Source organism: Elephas maximus, chromosome 15 (assembly GCF_024166365.1).
Source record: "Elephas maximus indicus isolate mEleMax1 chromosome 15, mEleMax1 primary haplotype, whole genome shotgun sequence".
NCBI lineage: Eukaryota > Metazoa > Chordata > Mammalia > Proboscidea > Elephantidae > Elephas > Elephas maximus.
The window spans coordinates 11695485-11710845 of record NC_064833.1 but is presented as its reverse complement, the minus strand read 5'-3'; the positions used below and the strand labels follow the sequence as shown (position 1 = coordinate 11710845).

The following is a 15361-nucleotide window of genomic DNA, read 5'->3' as shown; positions in this document are numbered from 1 at the left end:
ATTAAATCACTTGGTGTTTATAGAACCTTCTGATAAACACACTCTTATCTACTTGGTGTTTTTCAAAACCTGAACAGACCCAGTTAGTTCTTAAATGAGATTTTAGATCTTTTCACACCACCTGTATTTTTAATGGCATCCTGATGGCACAGTGGTTAAGAGCTCGGCTGCTGCCAGCCCCTTCTTGGAAACCTTAGGGGGGGTCAGTTCTACTCTGCCCTGTAGGGTCGCTACGGGTCAGAATAGGCTCAATCGTGGTGGGTTTGGTTTTGGCTCGGAAACCTATCAGGTAGATATTATCCCATTTTTACAGGTCAGAAAACTGACCGTTAGCGAGGGTGAGTAACTTGGAGCACACAGGTATAACCAGCCTGAACAGGAGGTCGTGGGGGCTGTGTGAAGGCAGACTGACGGGAAGATTCAGGGCCACGGGCACATGGTATTTACAGCCTGGTGCTGGGTGGCGAACCCACTCGTGACTCATGGATGTATGGGTAGGTTTAAAAAACCTTGCTACTCTGTTTAAAAAAAAAAAAAAAAAAAAAGACTTTTCACTGGAGTTAAAATAAGCCTTTTTTCTGGCTATGCTTTTTTTAATTTAAGTCCTGATATCGTTCACTGTGATTGACCAGATTCATTTATATGTGATAAAATTGCGTTTGTAAACTACAGGTCTTCTGATACTGTCTTGATTGAAGTTGTATCAGGTACACATTGATAAGATTTTATTTTGATTGTGGTTCTTGATTAGATAAGATTTTTGGCCATTTAGCATTGTTAGGAATCCACAGTAAGAAATAATATTTATCTAGCTTGGGTAAGAAAGAAGTACTGTAAATGTCATAATCTGTTTATTTTTCAACAACATTTTCCCATTATCAAATTGCAAGAGCATGTAAATGTTGTGAAGAATTAGAAATTACAGAGAATAAAAGTTGCTCATAAATCCCCTCTCAGAGGTAGAGTGTTAATATTGAGTTATATGTTAATTCTAGTCTTACATTGTAAAAACCGGTTTGAATTTTATTGAACAAAGTTTTTCGCAACTTGCTCTTTTTACTCGAGGTATCATAAATACTTTCTAGTATCCCTATTTATTTCTCAAAAGTATGGTTTATATTGGCTACATATCATCCCATAGCATGAATACTGTAATATATTTAACCAGCCCCCTATAATTGGACATTTAAGTGTCACCTCTTTTTCATTCTTAGGAATAGCACCGGGATGAATGTACTTGTTTCTACATTCTTGTACTTTTTTGTTGCCTTTAGGCTCAGTATTCACACCATGTGATCCAGGAGATTCTAGGACACCTTGATGCTTGTAAAAAAGATTCTCCACGAGTTCGAGCAGGTATTATTCAGGTTCTGTTAGAGGCTGTCGCCATTGCTGCTAAAGGTTCCATAGGTGAGTGACAGTAAAAAATCATTCAGTACGTGCGTCTGTTTCAGTAGAGTAATGGTGGTGTATGGAAAACTCTTCTCTGAGAATACTACTACATATTGTTTAACGTGCTCTAATTTCTCTGGAAATTTTGATTTGATACGGTTCTCAGACATCTTTAACGCACAGCTCAGCGTTTTCCTTCAAATCAGCCTCTCTTTCACTTCCTCCTTTTCTTTTAATAAAGGTTGCGTGTGCTAATTATGTGCTAAAACGTTTGGGTGAATACAGTTACAGGAAACTTATAGTTGATTTGGGGTTAGACAGTTCCATCCAGTACTGCAATGCAAGGCAGAATTTGATCACATAAGAAAACCAGGGCTTGGAGAAGGAAGGGAAAATGGGTTAGTATGAGCAAGTAATTATATAGTCCATTTTGACTGGAACTTGTAATGTTAGTGTAGAAGAAGTCAGAGAAGTGGCTTTAAGTTGCACGAGACTGTGAATGTAGTTCTACAGGTGATTGTCAGTCTTTAAAGGTTTACTGTAACCTTTCTTTCTCAAAGGAGTCATGGTGGTTAAGCATTTGGCTGCTAACCAAAAGGTTGGTGATTTGTACCCACCCAGCAGCTCTGGGGGAGAAAAGACCTGATGATCTGTTCCCATAAAGACAACAGCCTAGGAAACTCTGTGGGGCAGCACTGCTCTGTCTCAGGGGGATGCTCTGAGCCGAAAATAGACTCAGCAGTGCATAACAACAACAAATCTTTCTCGAGGTAGCCTGTAGGAAAATTCACCTGGCGACAGAGTGTAGGAAGAGTTGGAGATAACAGGTAGCTCTCATCGTTTAAGCAGGAGGGAAAGAACTTGACATTTTATGGCAGCATTAGAAAAGGGAATGTGAAATCAACTGGATTTGATAACTGACTGTAGGGGGAACAGGGAAGGAGGATGGGGTAGAGGTCACGGTATTTGACCTACTTGTGATTAGAAAAATGGAAGGGTCCATTAATAGAAATACACAAGTTAGAAGGAGAATCAGGTTATGGTTTCTTTCCTTTAAAATCAAAGTGGAAATATATCAGCTAAAAAATATATACTAGCTTTCTTTTGACCCATCATAATGTTTATAGATAACACAGTGTCTAAAGAGAATTTTTTAAAGAGAATGGGTTTTTGGGTATGGACTTTTTATTATTTATCTTGTAACTTAGAGATGGAAGCACATTATTTAATAGGAAAATAATTTAATTTGAAATATGAAACGCAGATGATATATTCAGTCATCCACCGGTATTGGATATCTACTACATGTTAGGTGCTCTCCTGGGGCCTTTGCATTCAGAGACCCATTTGGACATGGACAGGTAATGGGATCTGTCCTGGAGGAGCTCAGAGCTTGAGAGTAGGAGGCAGCGATAGAAACCACTCACTAAAATATAGTGTGATAGACGTACTGATGGAAATGTGCAGAGGATTTATAGAGCTAAAAGTAGAGAGCAGATTCATTTACCTGAATCTGATAAATCGGTTAGTTTCTGTCTAATACTTGAGGCAGAGTCATCTTTTTCAGTCTCAAAAGATGCAAAGTAAGTCTTCTGTGCTACAATGAACTGTAACGTTACAACTTCATGGATTCTGACCCAACAGTCAAGTTAAATATTGACCTAGTACACATTATTTAGAGTAGGCAAGATTAGATAGAATTTTTTTTTTTTTTAACCTTTATATGTGTTTTGTGTGGTGTCTACCAGAGATTCAAACAGCGAGTTGCTCTTGATGCCCAGTGAGTATTTGCTGGTATAGCTAGCACAGGACCAGGTGGTGTTCTTGGACCAGATATGCTGTTATACATACATAGGGTCGCTATGAGTTGGAGCTGACTTGAGGGCACCTAACAGCAACAACACAGCTAGGAGACTTTTTTAAGTATTTCACATTTACTTTTTGTCCTCCAAATGGATTAGTTAGTAAATTGTTATTTCCGATTATTTAGAAAATACTGAAAATCTCTGTTGAGAAATATGAAAATTGCTCTTGAGTACGTAATACTGGAAAAGTGTCTCTGCTCGTGGTGTCTCACAGGCCCCGCGGTGCTGGAAGTCTTTAACACCTTACTGAAGCACCTGCGTCTCAGTGTGGAATCGGAAGCCAGCGATTTACAGGGGAGCTCTGCCTGCAGTGCCGCCTTGAGCACAGGTTCCAAAGACAGTGATGAGAAGATCGTGCAGAATGCCATCATCCAAACGATAGGTGAGTTCACGTCACATTTCAAACCTGTTATGTAAAACCATGATTTTTAAAAAAGCTCTTACATGTGGTACTGGACTCTTACAGTCAACATGGATATTTTAGACTTTTAAAAGAACTTTTTGAAAATAAACAAGCATATTTGTATAAATTTGTGTAAATACACATGAAAGCAAGCAAGCTGTTTCTCTACTTTAAACATTACCCCGTATCTTCTTTAGAGTAGCCAGATCATATTTTAATGTAACTATATGATTGCTATGAAAATTTCAAAATTGGATTGTGTCCCTGGAGTTCAGTACCTGATTTCTAAGATTACTAGTAGTTTCTTTAATAGTAAAGTAAATTTATCCTGGAGCTTGGTTCATGCCTTTTATATGGGTAATTTTCCCGTTTGTGGTCTGCTTGTTTATAATCAGGATATTTCATACAAAGTTCCTCTTGGTCTTGCTGCTAAGCTTTGCTTTGTGTATGTACGTGCGTATACGCATCTCTGTTCAGCACCTGTTTATTGAAGATGTGTCAGGGTGTGTCAGGGCTTCAGGGTTCAAGGGGCTGTCACCAGTGGAGACTAGGTTCATCTGCTCAGTGCAGTACCATGGGTTCACCTAGTTACAACCTATCAGGTACGTGGACATTGTCCTCGGACAGGAAAAGGCCCAGGTGTGTCTTGTTCAGCATACTCCCTAACACATAATAGGTGCTTAAGAAAGATTTTTGGATTGATTGAAAAGACAAAATATAATAAAATTCAGTATCACCACAAATCTCAAAAAAGCAGAGACATTCTTATTGCTAAAAACAGTGTCAGTGTACAGTGAACCTTCTGTGGTGACTCAGGTTCATTTGGGTTCTTTGTGGATTGTCTATGATGTTCTAAGATGATATATCAAAGCAGCTCATTTGATTTTCACAGAATTAATTTAAATTGTTCAGTGACTTCTAACTAGTTCAGTGTTACTGTTTCATTCTAGAATATTTATTGTTTCTCAAGTATTTTATTATACAGTGTGTATTCAGCAGACTCCAGCAGTCTTTCTGTGACACAGCACATTCAGGGTAACATGTGAGAATTAACACATGAGAGGAAAGACATGCAGTCTGGCTCAGTGCAGAAATGTTTTGTTTTGTAATCACAGTGCTGATTTTCTGAATATTTTCCTCAGGAAGTTCTCTGTATTCTGGCAGTTATTAGATTATGTTGATATTCCTGCTGGTGGGCCACAGGACAGGGGCGGCCGTAGCTTTTGCACTTTACTTATGAGGCTGTCGGCCAAGTCCTTCTTTCTTTTAAGAACGTGTAGATTCCATTCGTTTTTTCTGCGTCCTTAGTATGGCATTTCAACAGTTCCAAATGACAAATGGTATAAAGAGTAAGTTGCTTTTTAAAGACTGTATCTTTAGTCCTGATCCAGTTGGACACTTCTGTTTAGTTTTAAATTTAAAAAAGCAAAATAAATTTTAAAGCATAAATTAATTGCATGCCTGTCGTACTGTGATTATCTTCAGTTTTTTAACAGTCTTGTTGTTAATTAGCATCTGCTGACCTGGGTTCAGCTGATCATATACTTAGGAGAGAAAATAAAAGGGTTTCCTTAGGACTGTGGTTCCCAAACTTTGCTACACATTGAAATTACCTGGCAGTATTTGTATATAGAAAATACTGATGCCTGGGCTTCCACCTCCAGATATTCTGATTTAATTGGTTTGGAATGAAACCTGGGCGTTAGGAGTTTTAAATCCCCCTGGGTGATTCTAATACACAGCAAATTTTGGGAACCATTGGATTGGGGAAACTATTCCACACTTTAGAAAAGCAGGAGAAAGAATCATAAATTAACGATTTGAGTGTTTGTTGAACACAGGGAGGTATGATGGTGCTTGTTAAGTCTTCAAGCTTGTAACAGTACAGTCAGTCAGTCTTCTGTTAAATATCCATGTCAGACAGAAGTGCGTGCTACTTTATGTCCATGTGGTAATAACTGACTTGCTTGGAACAGAAAATCAGTGTCAATTTTGTGAGTGGTTAGGAACATACCTAATTGGGTGCTTGGAAAGTTAAAAATCACTTATATGGAGGAAGTATAGAGTAATAGTAGAATGGGCTTTGGAAATAAATAGCCCTTACCTCAAACCTTAGTATTAGTTGTGTACTTTCTTATGTGAGTTCTATGCAAGAGGAAACTGAGGCCAACAGTAGTTTCTAGACTCGTAGGATTGTTGTGAGGATCCAAAGAGATAATGCATGCAAATTACTTTCGTAGCCCATAACTGTGTGCTCCTTAAATGTTAGTTAGACTAGTCATATTTTATTTGGATGAAGTAATGTTACATTTGTGAGATTTTTGATTGAAGGGAGGAGAAGTATGTGGTAGTGAGAGATGATTTCTCCCCTAGGCTCCGTCAGAGTGGTGCAGGGAACAGTCTGGGTTTGTATAAATAGATGATTAACTCCAGTAATAAAAACCGAAGACTTAAATTGAAAACCCCATTTATTCTTAAATATTGAAAATGTGAAAGGCTTCTGTAATAATTATGCTGCATTTTAAGAAAGGAACAAAAGCAGCCAAGATTTGATACCTGTTTTGATCTTTCAAAAGAAATGAGAAAGTGTGAAGTTTGAGTAAACGGTAGTTAAATGTTGTCAATCTGCTTTTATGACCAGCAAGTAAATCATTGAAAGCAACAGCAGATAAATTTAAAATAGCTTCACAGCCCAAGAGTGCATGAGAAAAATGACAAGGTAATAAGTGATTTTTTTTTTAACATCATTTGAATGATGTTTGTTGACTTCAACTATGAGGTTAAACCGTAAAGCTAGCTTGTTATAATTGACATTCTGAAACATGTGAGCAGTCTTGGGAATCCAAGGTGGTAGGGCAGATTACTGACTTTACCAGGGCAAGAATTTAGGCTCATAATGTATGAACGACTGTTTCGTCAGAAATACTACCAAAAGTTTTTTTTTTTTTTTCTTTCTTTTTTCTGAAACCCCAATCAGCTCAGATTGATGAAGGTTTGCCACTGTGGACTATATGCAGAAGATTGTTTCGGACATTTCTTATTGTATCTAAAAATGAGTCCATTATATGCATCTTAAATTGTATATGATTAAATGATGTTGGAAAAATGAAATTATGTTAACAAAATTTAGAGTTTTGGTTAAAAATATAATGTCATATGGAAAAATAAACTTCTTCAATTTGTAAAATTTATCTCAATATTTCTTACAGGATTTTTTGGAAGTAACCTGCCAGATTATCAGAGGTCAGAAATCATGATGTTCATTATGGGGAAGGTACCCGTTTTTGGAACAACTACCCATACCTCGGATCTCAGTCAACTAGGGTATGCAGTTTCCCTATGTTCTCAAAATATAAATTTGAACTTAAATTTCGTGTTAAAGGAATCTAGAAAATGTTAGTTATGTCTTTTAGTTATTGATAATAAAAGTCCCACAGAAAGCAGTTGGCGTATTTATTGCTCTAGGATAGTAAGCGACATTTGCATGCTCTTGGAGGCGGTTTTTGGTGCATCGTAAGTTCTGCGACCTTCTGTGTCTTACGTGTGACCATCTTATGTTGGCCATATGGAAGGTTTGTTTGGTGTGGGCGTTTTGTGCATACCGACACATTCAGGGTAAAGCCTCAAGTTCTTGGAAAATTAATGTTGGAATAGTAAATATGTGGAGTTATTATTCTCAGAATTTAATATCACTGAAAGTGATTTTAAAGGTCAGCTGTTCTTGACCCCTCATTTTACAGATTTGATCTGATTTTATATGCTGAAGCTTTAGTTTGTCAGTATTTTTGTGTGTTTTACTAATCAGGAAGTATAACGTCTTACTCTTTGATTTATATTTGACTGTTAATTAATAGCCCCTTTTCCATTTGTCAATTCTTTTTTGAATTGTCTGTCCTGTGTATTTACATATGTTAGCTAGATGGTGAATTTGTTAGTTATATTTGCCCTACGTATTTTGTCCAATTTATATTTTCTTTTAATTTGGACTATTTAGTTATGCTTTCATATGATTTAATGTTCATATAGTCGCATACATAGGTATGTTTCCTTTGGAAATCAGTACTTTTGAATTTTTTTGTTTGTTTATTTGAATATGGTTTTTTATTTACACTTAACTTTTTAAATTCACGTGAAATTTGGAGTGCAAAGTGACCGATGACTTTAGCTGTTAAAATCTGTTTAGCTAATAAGAATAGAGTTTTAAAATCCGTAAATAATAGCATAAGTAAATGAAGTGTAATGTAAATGCAGATTGGTACTAATAAGGTAACAGCATTTTGTATATTTTAGGGACTTGGGAACCAGGCGGATTCAGATAATGCTGCTGAGGTCTTTACTTATGGTAAGGCATTGAAGGCAAATGAAGGACACACTGGTCTTAAGTTTGCCAGAGGCTGACAGACTAGCTTCACGTTATCCACCTCATCTCCTTACGTCGCAGTGGACTGTTATGGTTACTTTTATTGTGGTTGATATTTTTATATACAGAAGCAATATGCTCTTCATTTTCATTTGTGATCCTCTACTTCTCACTGGTTATTCCTCACGTCCGTTATTTTACTTTATTCTCATCATGATGAGGCACGCAGTGGGCAGAAACCACTGCCAGTTTTGGATGATGAAGATGGGTTCAGAGACCCTCCACGTGAGGAGTTGAGGAGTGTCCTCCGGGTCCTGGAGCTCAAGAATAGAACTTGGACTTTAAAGCCGATATTTTTTTTACATGTCACACTATTTCTATCATATACTCACCAAGTTGTTCCTTGTTTGGAAAATAATTCTGAAAAATGCAGCATTTTCATTTTGAATGTGAAGTTCCTGTACAGAGCTGAAAAGGAAAAACATACCCAAAATGTGAGGTCCTGCAGTTATTTTGTAGTAATTGTATTTATCGATGATTCACCTACACCTACCCAAATATTCTTAACCTCTGAGCCTAGCACCTACCTCACAGAAATATGGTAAGGATGAAATTAATACTGTATATGTACAGTGGTGAGTGTTCAGTACGTGTGTGCTGTTATTAATTTTATTTTCCTTATGAATGATGTTTTTGTAAATTCAGTAAAATTCCTCATCACCTTATGAATTTTATTCATGTTTTTCCTTCAGGTTTTATGGCCATACTTTGTTTCCTTAAGTTTATGGTTCTTATAAAATAGTTTGAGAATTTAACCGTAAAGAAGCACTCCTGACAAAGATTTTTTTTGTTTATGCCCTCCATAACCAGGTAACCTCTGGATACAAAGCCAAGACAATTGTTACAGCACTGCCTGGGTCTTTTCTGGATCCTTTGTTATCACCATCTCTCATGGAAGACTCTGAACTAAGGCAGTTAGTCTTGGAAGTCATGCACAATCTTATGGATCGCCATGATAATAGGGCAAAGCTGCGAGGGATCAGGTAATGTGCCATTTTAAAATAGACTGAACGATAATTTTCTTGAATTTCTAAATGAATGGGTTTAAATATTGTTTTTCTTTTTTGAATCTGGGGCTTTCAGCTTCTGTTATTAGTTCAGAGTCTTATTTAATTGGTATTGATATAATTCCATTATTAATAAACCTTAGGGTAGCAAACGTTTGAGACTTTTTTAGTGTACTCTTCCTGTGATCTCATCTGGTAGTAGTCACTAGTTATGTGAATTTTATTGTTTTATTTTGATTTTGATTTAAATTTAGGAATGACATTAGGAAGCAAGATTAGTTTATACAATTCCCTTTAATTAAATTTGGTGATTCAGTAATCTCATTACAGAGAGGCTTATTTAAAATGTTCATTGAAATGATTGTTAAATAGTTCAAACTCCTAAGTATGATTTTTCCATGTAAAATTTTGCAATTAAATCTGCTGTTCATTAAAAATGATATACTGATTGTTTCTAGAATAATACCAGATGTAGCTGACCTAAAGATAAAAAGAGAAAAAATTTGTAAACAAGACACAAGTTTTATGAAAAAGGTAAGATCATCTTCTGAAAAATAATACATGATATAAAGTGTAACCACGTGAATATTTAGGTAGTTGTATATCGATCTCTAACCTTAAAATTGAGCCATATGATTTTGGTGTTGACAAGACCCCAAGCCGCCATCTTCAGCCTCCCCACCTTACCACAACATTCATGATGGTGCCTCCTCCAGCCTGGATTGTTGGACTGCTCTTAGAGTTCTAAATTTTTTCATTTGAGTTAAAACATCCCCTCTAATTCCTGCCCTATCATTCTTCACCCTCCCCAAACACACATACCAAGTCCATGTGTAATGCCTGTTTAATATAGACAGCTTCCAGTTTTTTTTTTTTTAAAACAGCTATCCCCATTGTATAACTATATAGTGAGTGTTTGCTATGTATTAGGCATTGTTCTGTGCGCTGTTTAGGATGTAAGGGTGACTTAGGAAGGATCTCTGCCCTTAGTAAGTGGTGTGTTGCTAGACCTTTATTATGATCATATAAATGTTGTAGGTTCTATTGGCAAATGGCTGAATTTAGAAAATCATGACATCTAAAGTTATTGGAGGAGCCCTGGTGGCACAGTGGTTAAGTGTACACCTGCTAATCAGAAGATTGGCAGTTCAGACTCACCAGCCACTCTGTGGGAGAAAGCCTACTCCCAGAAAGATTACAGCCTTGGAAACCTTATGGAGCAGTTCTACTCTGACCTGTAGGGTCGCTGTGAGTGGGAATCAACTCGATGGCAGTGGGTTAAAATTATTTAGCATGTTGAGGAATGTTCTGTGCAGTTATTATTCATCTAAAGCTTGAATCCTAGTATTTTCCAGACACTCAAGCTGACTGCCCTCAAGATGCTTGCTGTCTTGGTGGCTAAGTGAGCCCTGAGTCTTACAGGTACAGAGAACAGTAGTCTTAGGGCTCTATTGGAAGATAGATTCAGATCCTTAAAATCCATGTTATTTTTTTGGCTCTTTGCTAGACCATGTTTTCTTCCTTACAGTTTACAGAGAGATGCCTCTTCATCTCTCATTTCCTAATGAAACTTATACTTCCAGATGGGAGAAAACAGTGCTTCCGCTGAGTCTCAGTGTATGTACCTCACCTGACGGGGCTATTCTTCTAGAGCTACATTTCTGAAAGAATATCACCACATGAAAGAGCTAGCTCTCATTCCTGTTTTATAAAGTCAAGGAATTTTGTAGCAAAAAGCACTTTTTATTATGAAACATAAAATGCACAAGTGTTGTTTAATTGTTTTAAAGTGGACAACAGTATAACTAAAAGCATCCCACATGCCTCCTCTTATTTACAACTCTATCGTCTCCCCTACAAGTAATTACTCTTCTGGCATTTATGGAAATTGTTTCTTTTTCTACAGTTTTGCCACCTAAACATAACATCTATACATCCCTAAACAATATAGTTTTTCCAGTTTTTATACTTATATTTTGTTTAAAAGGAACCATAGGTTCTTCTATGTTTTATTTCACTCAGCTCTATTTTGGTAGAATTTATACTGTGAATTTTGGTAACATTTACCCTTTCATTCTTATAAAAATAATTATAATGTTCCATGATATGCATATACCACAAGTTACTCATTCTCTGTTGACAGACTTTTGAGTCATTTACCCTTTGGGGTTGTTGTGAGTGTAAACATTCTTGTATGTGTGTCATGGTATATGTATATGATACCCATTTCCATAGGGTTTATACTCAGGAAAGGGATTGCTGAGTCATAGGTTATGTACCCTTCACATATACTAGGTCATGCCAAACCACTTTCCAAACTGCTTATACCTATTTATACTATATTGTTAAAGTACATATCGTTAGGTTTCAGTTTTATCCAATGTGGCGAATATGTAGTAGGTAATTTTGTAAAAATAAACTGGAATATCTTAAGGAGTTAAGGAAAAAAAAAAAAAAACCAAACCCCTTGCCTTCAAGTCGATACCAACTCATAGTGACCATATAGGAAAGAGTAGAACTGCCCCACAGGGTTTCCAAGGAGTGGCTGGTGGGTTTAAATTGCCAACCTTTTGGTTAGCAGCTGAGCTCTTAACCACTGTGCCACAGAACTTAAGAAAGGGAGCCTAAACTCCCATATATGTAAGTACTGCTTTAGTGTTTGTTAATGATGTTCAAGGATCATAGGATTCAGGAGTACACTTAGGGTTTGAGAGGGCCCACTACCCGAGACCTTTCTTTCCCACCAAGTATGGAACCGTTTCAGACAGAGGCAGTCCAACTCTAGATTCAGAAAGGCAGAAAACAGTATACCAACCTCAGAAATAAAGGATTCAGATAGGAGAGCATAGCTTTATATGCATAGCCCGAAAAGGCTTGCTAGCACCTTACTGCAGATTTAAACCTACATTTTAACCATCCAGTCCCTGGCAGAGCTGCAGGCTTCCCTTCCCGGGGAGGGACCTTCTTGCATGTTAGAGAACAGACCAGAATGCGTGTTTTTCACAAACAGGCTGGCTGCAAACAGTCCGAGCTGTTCTTAACTCAGTTCCTTGTCCTAAATTGATCAGCCAGATGAACCTGCAGAAGAAGAGGCCAGGAGTGTTAAGCTGAAGTCCCTTTACATGACAACTAGCAGTCCCTAGCCAGTGTCCTTAACCCTGGCTTAACCCTGACATTAGGATCACTTAGAGAGCTTTATGCTTTAAAATGCTGAGGCTGGAGCTTTACCACTGGCCAATTACATTACATTGGCAATGGGGAGGTGGGCAGTGGCAGCAGTGGTGAGGCCTGGGGTAGCCAGGAGCATGGGGGTCATTCTAGTCTCCCTTCCTGTGATTCTGGTTTACAGCTAGGGTTGCGAATCAGTGCAACAAGTTAATTACTACGTAGTGGTTTGAGTTGGGAAACGCCATTGTATTCCTGTTCTCTCTCACTTGGCAGTTGGACTTAGACCTAGGAATGCTTTCCATAGAAAAGGGTATCGTGTCCCTTACTAACCCACTTAGATTAGTCTGGCTCAGGCGAAAACCCCTGTGCAGTCCCTGGGGTGTTTCCCTAACCGCTCCCCTACATACAGGCTCTGGACTTGCCTTTGTGTACTCCATGCCAGAGTGTAGCCAAACCTGCAGATGCTCCTGCCCCGCCTCCCAGAAGACATTCATTCCCTAACAGATAAGGACGCCCACCTTTAATTACACTTATAATTCAGTAGTCTCATTGCACGTAGCCTTACTTAAAAAAAAAAAAAAATTCACTGAAATGAATGGTAAATAGTTCAGACTCCAGGCTGGATTGTAGAACTTTCTCTCATAGCTCTGTCATGCATCTCACTTTGTCTCAGATCATCCTATAATTTGCTTTTGTTTTTTTCCAAATGACAGTGAAACCCATGAGAGCTAGAACTTGATGGGACTGCCTTGTTTTTCTGAGTCTCACAAATTTTTCATCTTTGACAGGGTGCAGTCTTAACGATTTTTCTCTCACTCATTTTAGTGGAAAGTATTTGAATTTTCCTTCAGTAACAGGTTTCTGCTTTATACTGGTTCTGGCTTTCGCGGGTATTACTGTATTACTAAAAACATTTTCACTGTTTGTATAAGAACTATTTCATATTTGCTGTTTTTATTTAAGGCTTGTTCGTCAGCCCTGACATTAGTTGATAGTTGTATATTAGTATGTTTGTTTTTATCAGAATACAATTTGACCATCTGATCGTTAGCTTGAATTTGATCTCCATGTTAAGTTGTGTAGTAAGATAATTGCTTGGAGGGAGGTTGATGTATTTGGAGTCTGCCCTTAAAGCATTTTAAGCAAAATGTGTCTATTTTTCCTCTGTTATTTCCCTTTTCAGAATGGGCAACAACTCTACCGGCACATATATTTGGGCTGTAAAGAGGAGGACAATGTTCAGAAAAACTACGAGCTACTTTATACCTCTCTTGCTCTTATAACTATTGAACTGGCCAATGAAGAAGTGGTTATTGATCTCATTCGATTAGCAATTGCTTTACAGGTATAATTTCATAACCTTCTCATTGAAGAAAAATTTTTATGAAGCAAACACCATTTTTAAAGTGTCGTTGCCTTTATCCAAGGACACAAACTTTTAAAGAGAGGTATCTAGCTATCAATCGAAAATACTCACGACTATGATCACATTCATTTATTCTTTTTTTTTTTTTTAACGAATATTGACTGAGCACCAGCTAGGTGCTCAGTGTTGGGATAAAAAAGGCAGACGTGGTCCCTGTGCCCATGCTGCTTTCAGTCTGGTGGGGAAGACAGTCATTCAGTCATAATTACGTATATTCAGGTGGAGCTGTCACAGTGCTGCTTAACAGAAGGACCGTATGCAGTGGGAGTGGGAGTGGGTATGTAACAGAGAAGAGGAAGAACTTTCCTAAGGAAGAGACATGTACGTTTAGAGATTTAACTCCTGTAGATGGTCGTTTATTCTCCTTTCAGTATACTTCTGAAAAATAACTTCTCATAAGGTGACATTTTTGTTAGCATTCCAAACTATGTGCAGTGTTGCAGTATAATCATAAAGAAAACTCTAACGGAGCATCAGACCTTGAACCGCTGGATGTGTTTGTTTCTCATTAAAGGACAGCGTGATCATCAATGAGGATAACTTGCCCATGTTCCATCGCTGTGGAATCATGGCGCTGGTTGCAGCGTACCTCAACTTCGTCAGTCAGATGATAGCCGTCCCTGCGTTTTGTCAGCATGTTAGCAAGGTAATATATGTACAAAAGTCCAGAAACTTGATTTTTACCCAAAAAATGGCCAGTTTTTTTCTAGTGATGATGATTCTTAATTTTGATGGCTATCAGGTTTTTTAAATAATTCCATAAAAATACACAATGACTAAGTTGGATCTACAGCAAAAACTATACCAAGCGTTTTCATATATTTTCCTTGATGCCTGTTATTTTATCAGAATTTTTTATGTAGTGTTTGAATAGAATACATGGTTTTCTTTTTTTTAATATTTTATTGTTGTTATTGAAAATATGCACATCAGTGCAACAGTTTCCACGTATACCATTCAGTCAGTGACGTCTGATTTCTCTGTTCAGGTTATGCATCCATTCCCAACCTCCTTTTCTCAATTGTTCCTTCCCTGTTAACATAAACTCACTGTCCCCTAAACTTCCTATTTAACCGTTTGAATTGATGTTGTCAGTTTGATCCCACGTAGATTAAAAAAAAAAAAAAAAAAACTGTTGCCATGGAGTCAATTCTGACTCATAGCGACCATATAGGGTAGGATAAAACTGCCCCATAGAGTTTCCAAGGCTGTAAATCTTCATGGAAGCAGACTGCCACACCTTTCTCCTGTGAAGTGGCTGGTGGGTTCGAACCACCAGTCTTTAGGTTAGCAACTGAGTGCTTAACCACGGAGCCACCAGGGCTCTTCGCCATATGGATAAAAACTCAAACCAAACCTGTTGTCGTTGAGTCGATTCCAACTCATAGTGACCCTATAAGACAGAGTAGAACTGCCCCATAGGGTTTCCAAGGGGCACCTGGTAGATTCAAACTGCCGACCTTTTGGTTAGCAGCCGTAACTCTTAACCACTGTGCCACCAGGGCTTCCTGCCATATAGAGAGTTCTTTAAAAGAGCACAATACTCAGAACAGACATTCTTTACTAATTGTGCTAACCTATTGCTTGGTTTAAAGAAGACTTCAGGGAATATTTTTGGTTTAAGGTTTAAAGATTATCTCAGGGCAGTGATTTCGGTGGTTCATCCATCCTCAGTGGCTC

General features: G+C 37.7%; 1 protein-coding gene across 3 annotated transcripts in view; it reads left to right on the top strand.

Annotated features, from left to right (window-relative positions):
- Positions 1-15361, top strand: part of EFR3A (EFR3 homolog A) — a 100366-nt gene that overhangs the window by 53602 nt on the left and 31403 nt on the right. For all 3 annotated transcript variants that reach the window (XM_049853585.1, XM_049853587.1, XM_049853586.1), the window contains 8 exons: positions 1275-1410; positions 3472-3639; positions 6870-6984; positions 7951-8002; positions 8891-9063; positions 9546-9621; positions 13439-13600; positions 14196-14327. In XM_049853585.1, the coding sequence (XP_049709542.1) occupies positions 1275-1410; positions 3472-3639; positions 6870-6984; positions 7951-8002; positions 8891-9063; positions 9546-9621; positions 13439-13600; positions 14196-14327 (1014 nt within the window). The remainder of the gene's footprint in view (positions 1-1274; positions 1411-3471; positions 3640-6869; positions 6985-7950; positions 8003-8890; positions 9064-9545; positions 9622-13438; positions 13601-14195; positions 14328-15361) is intronic.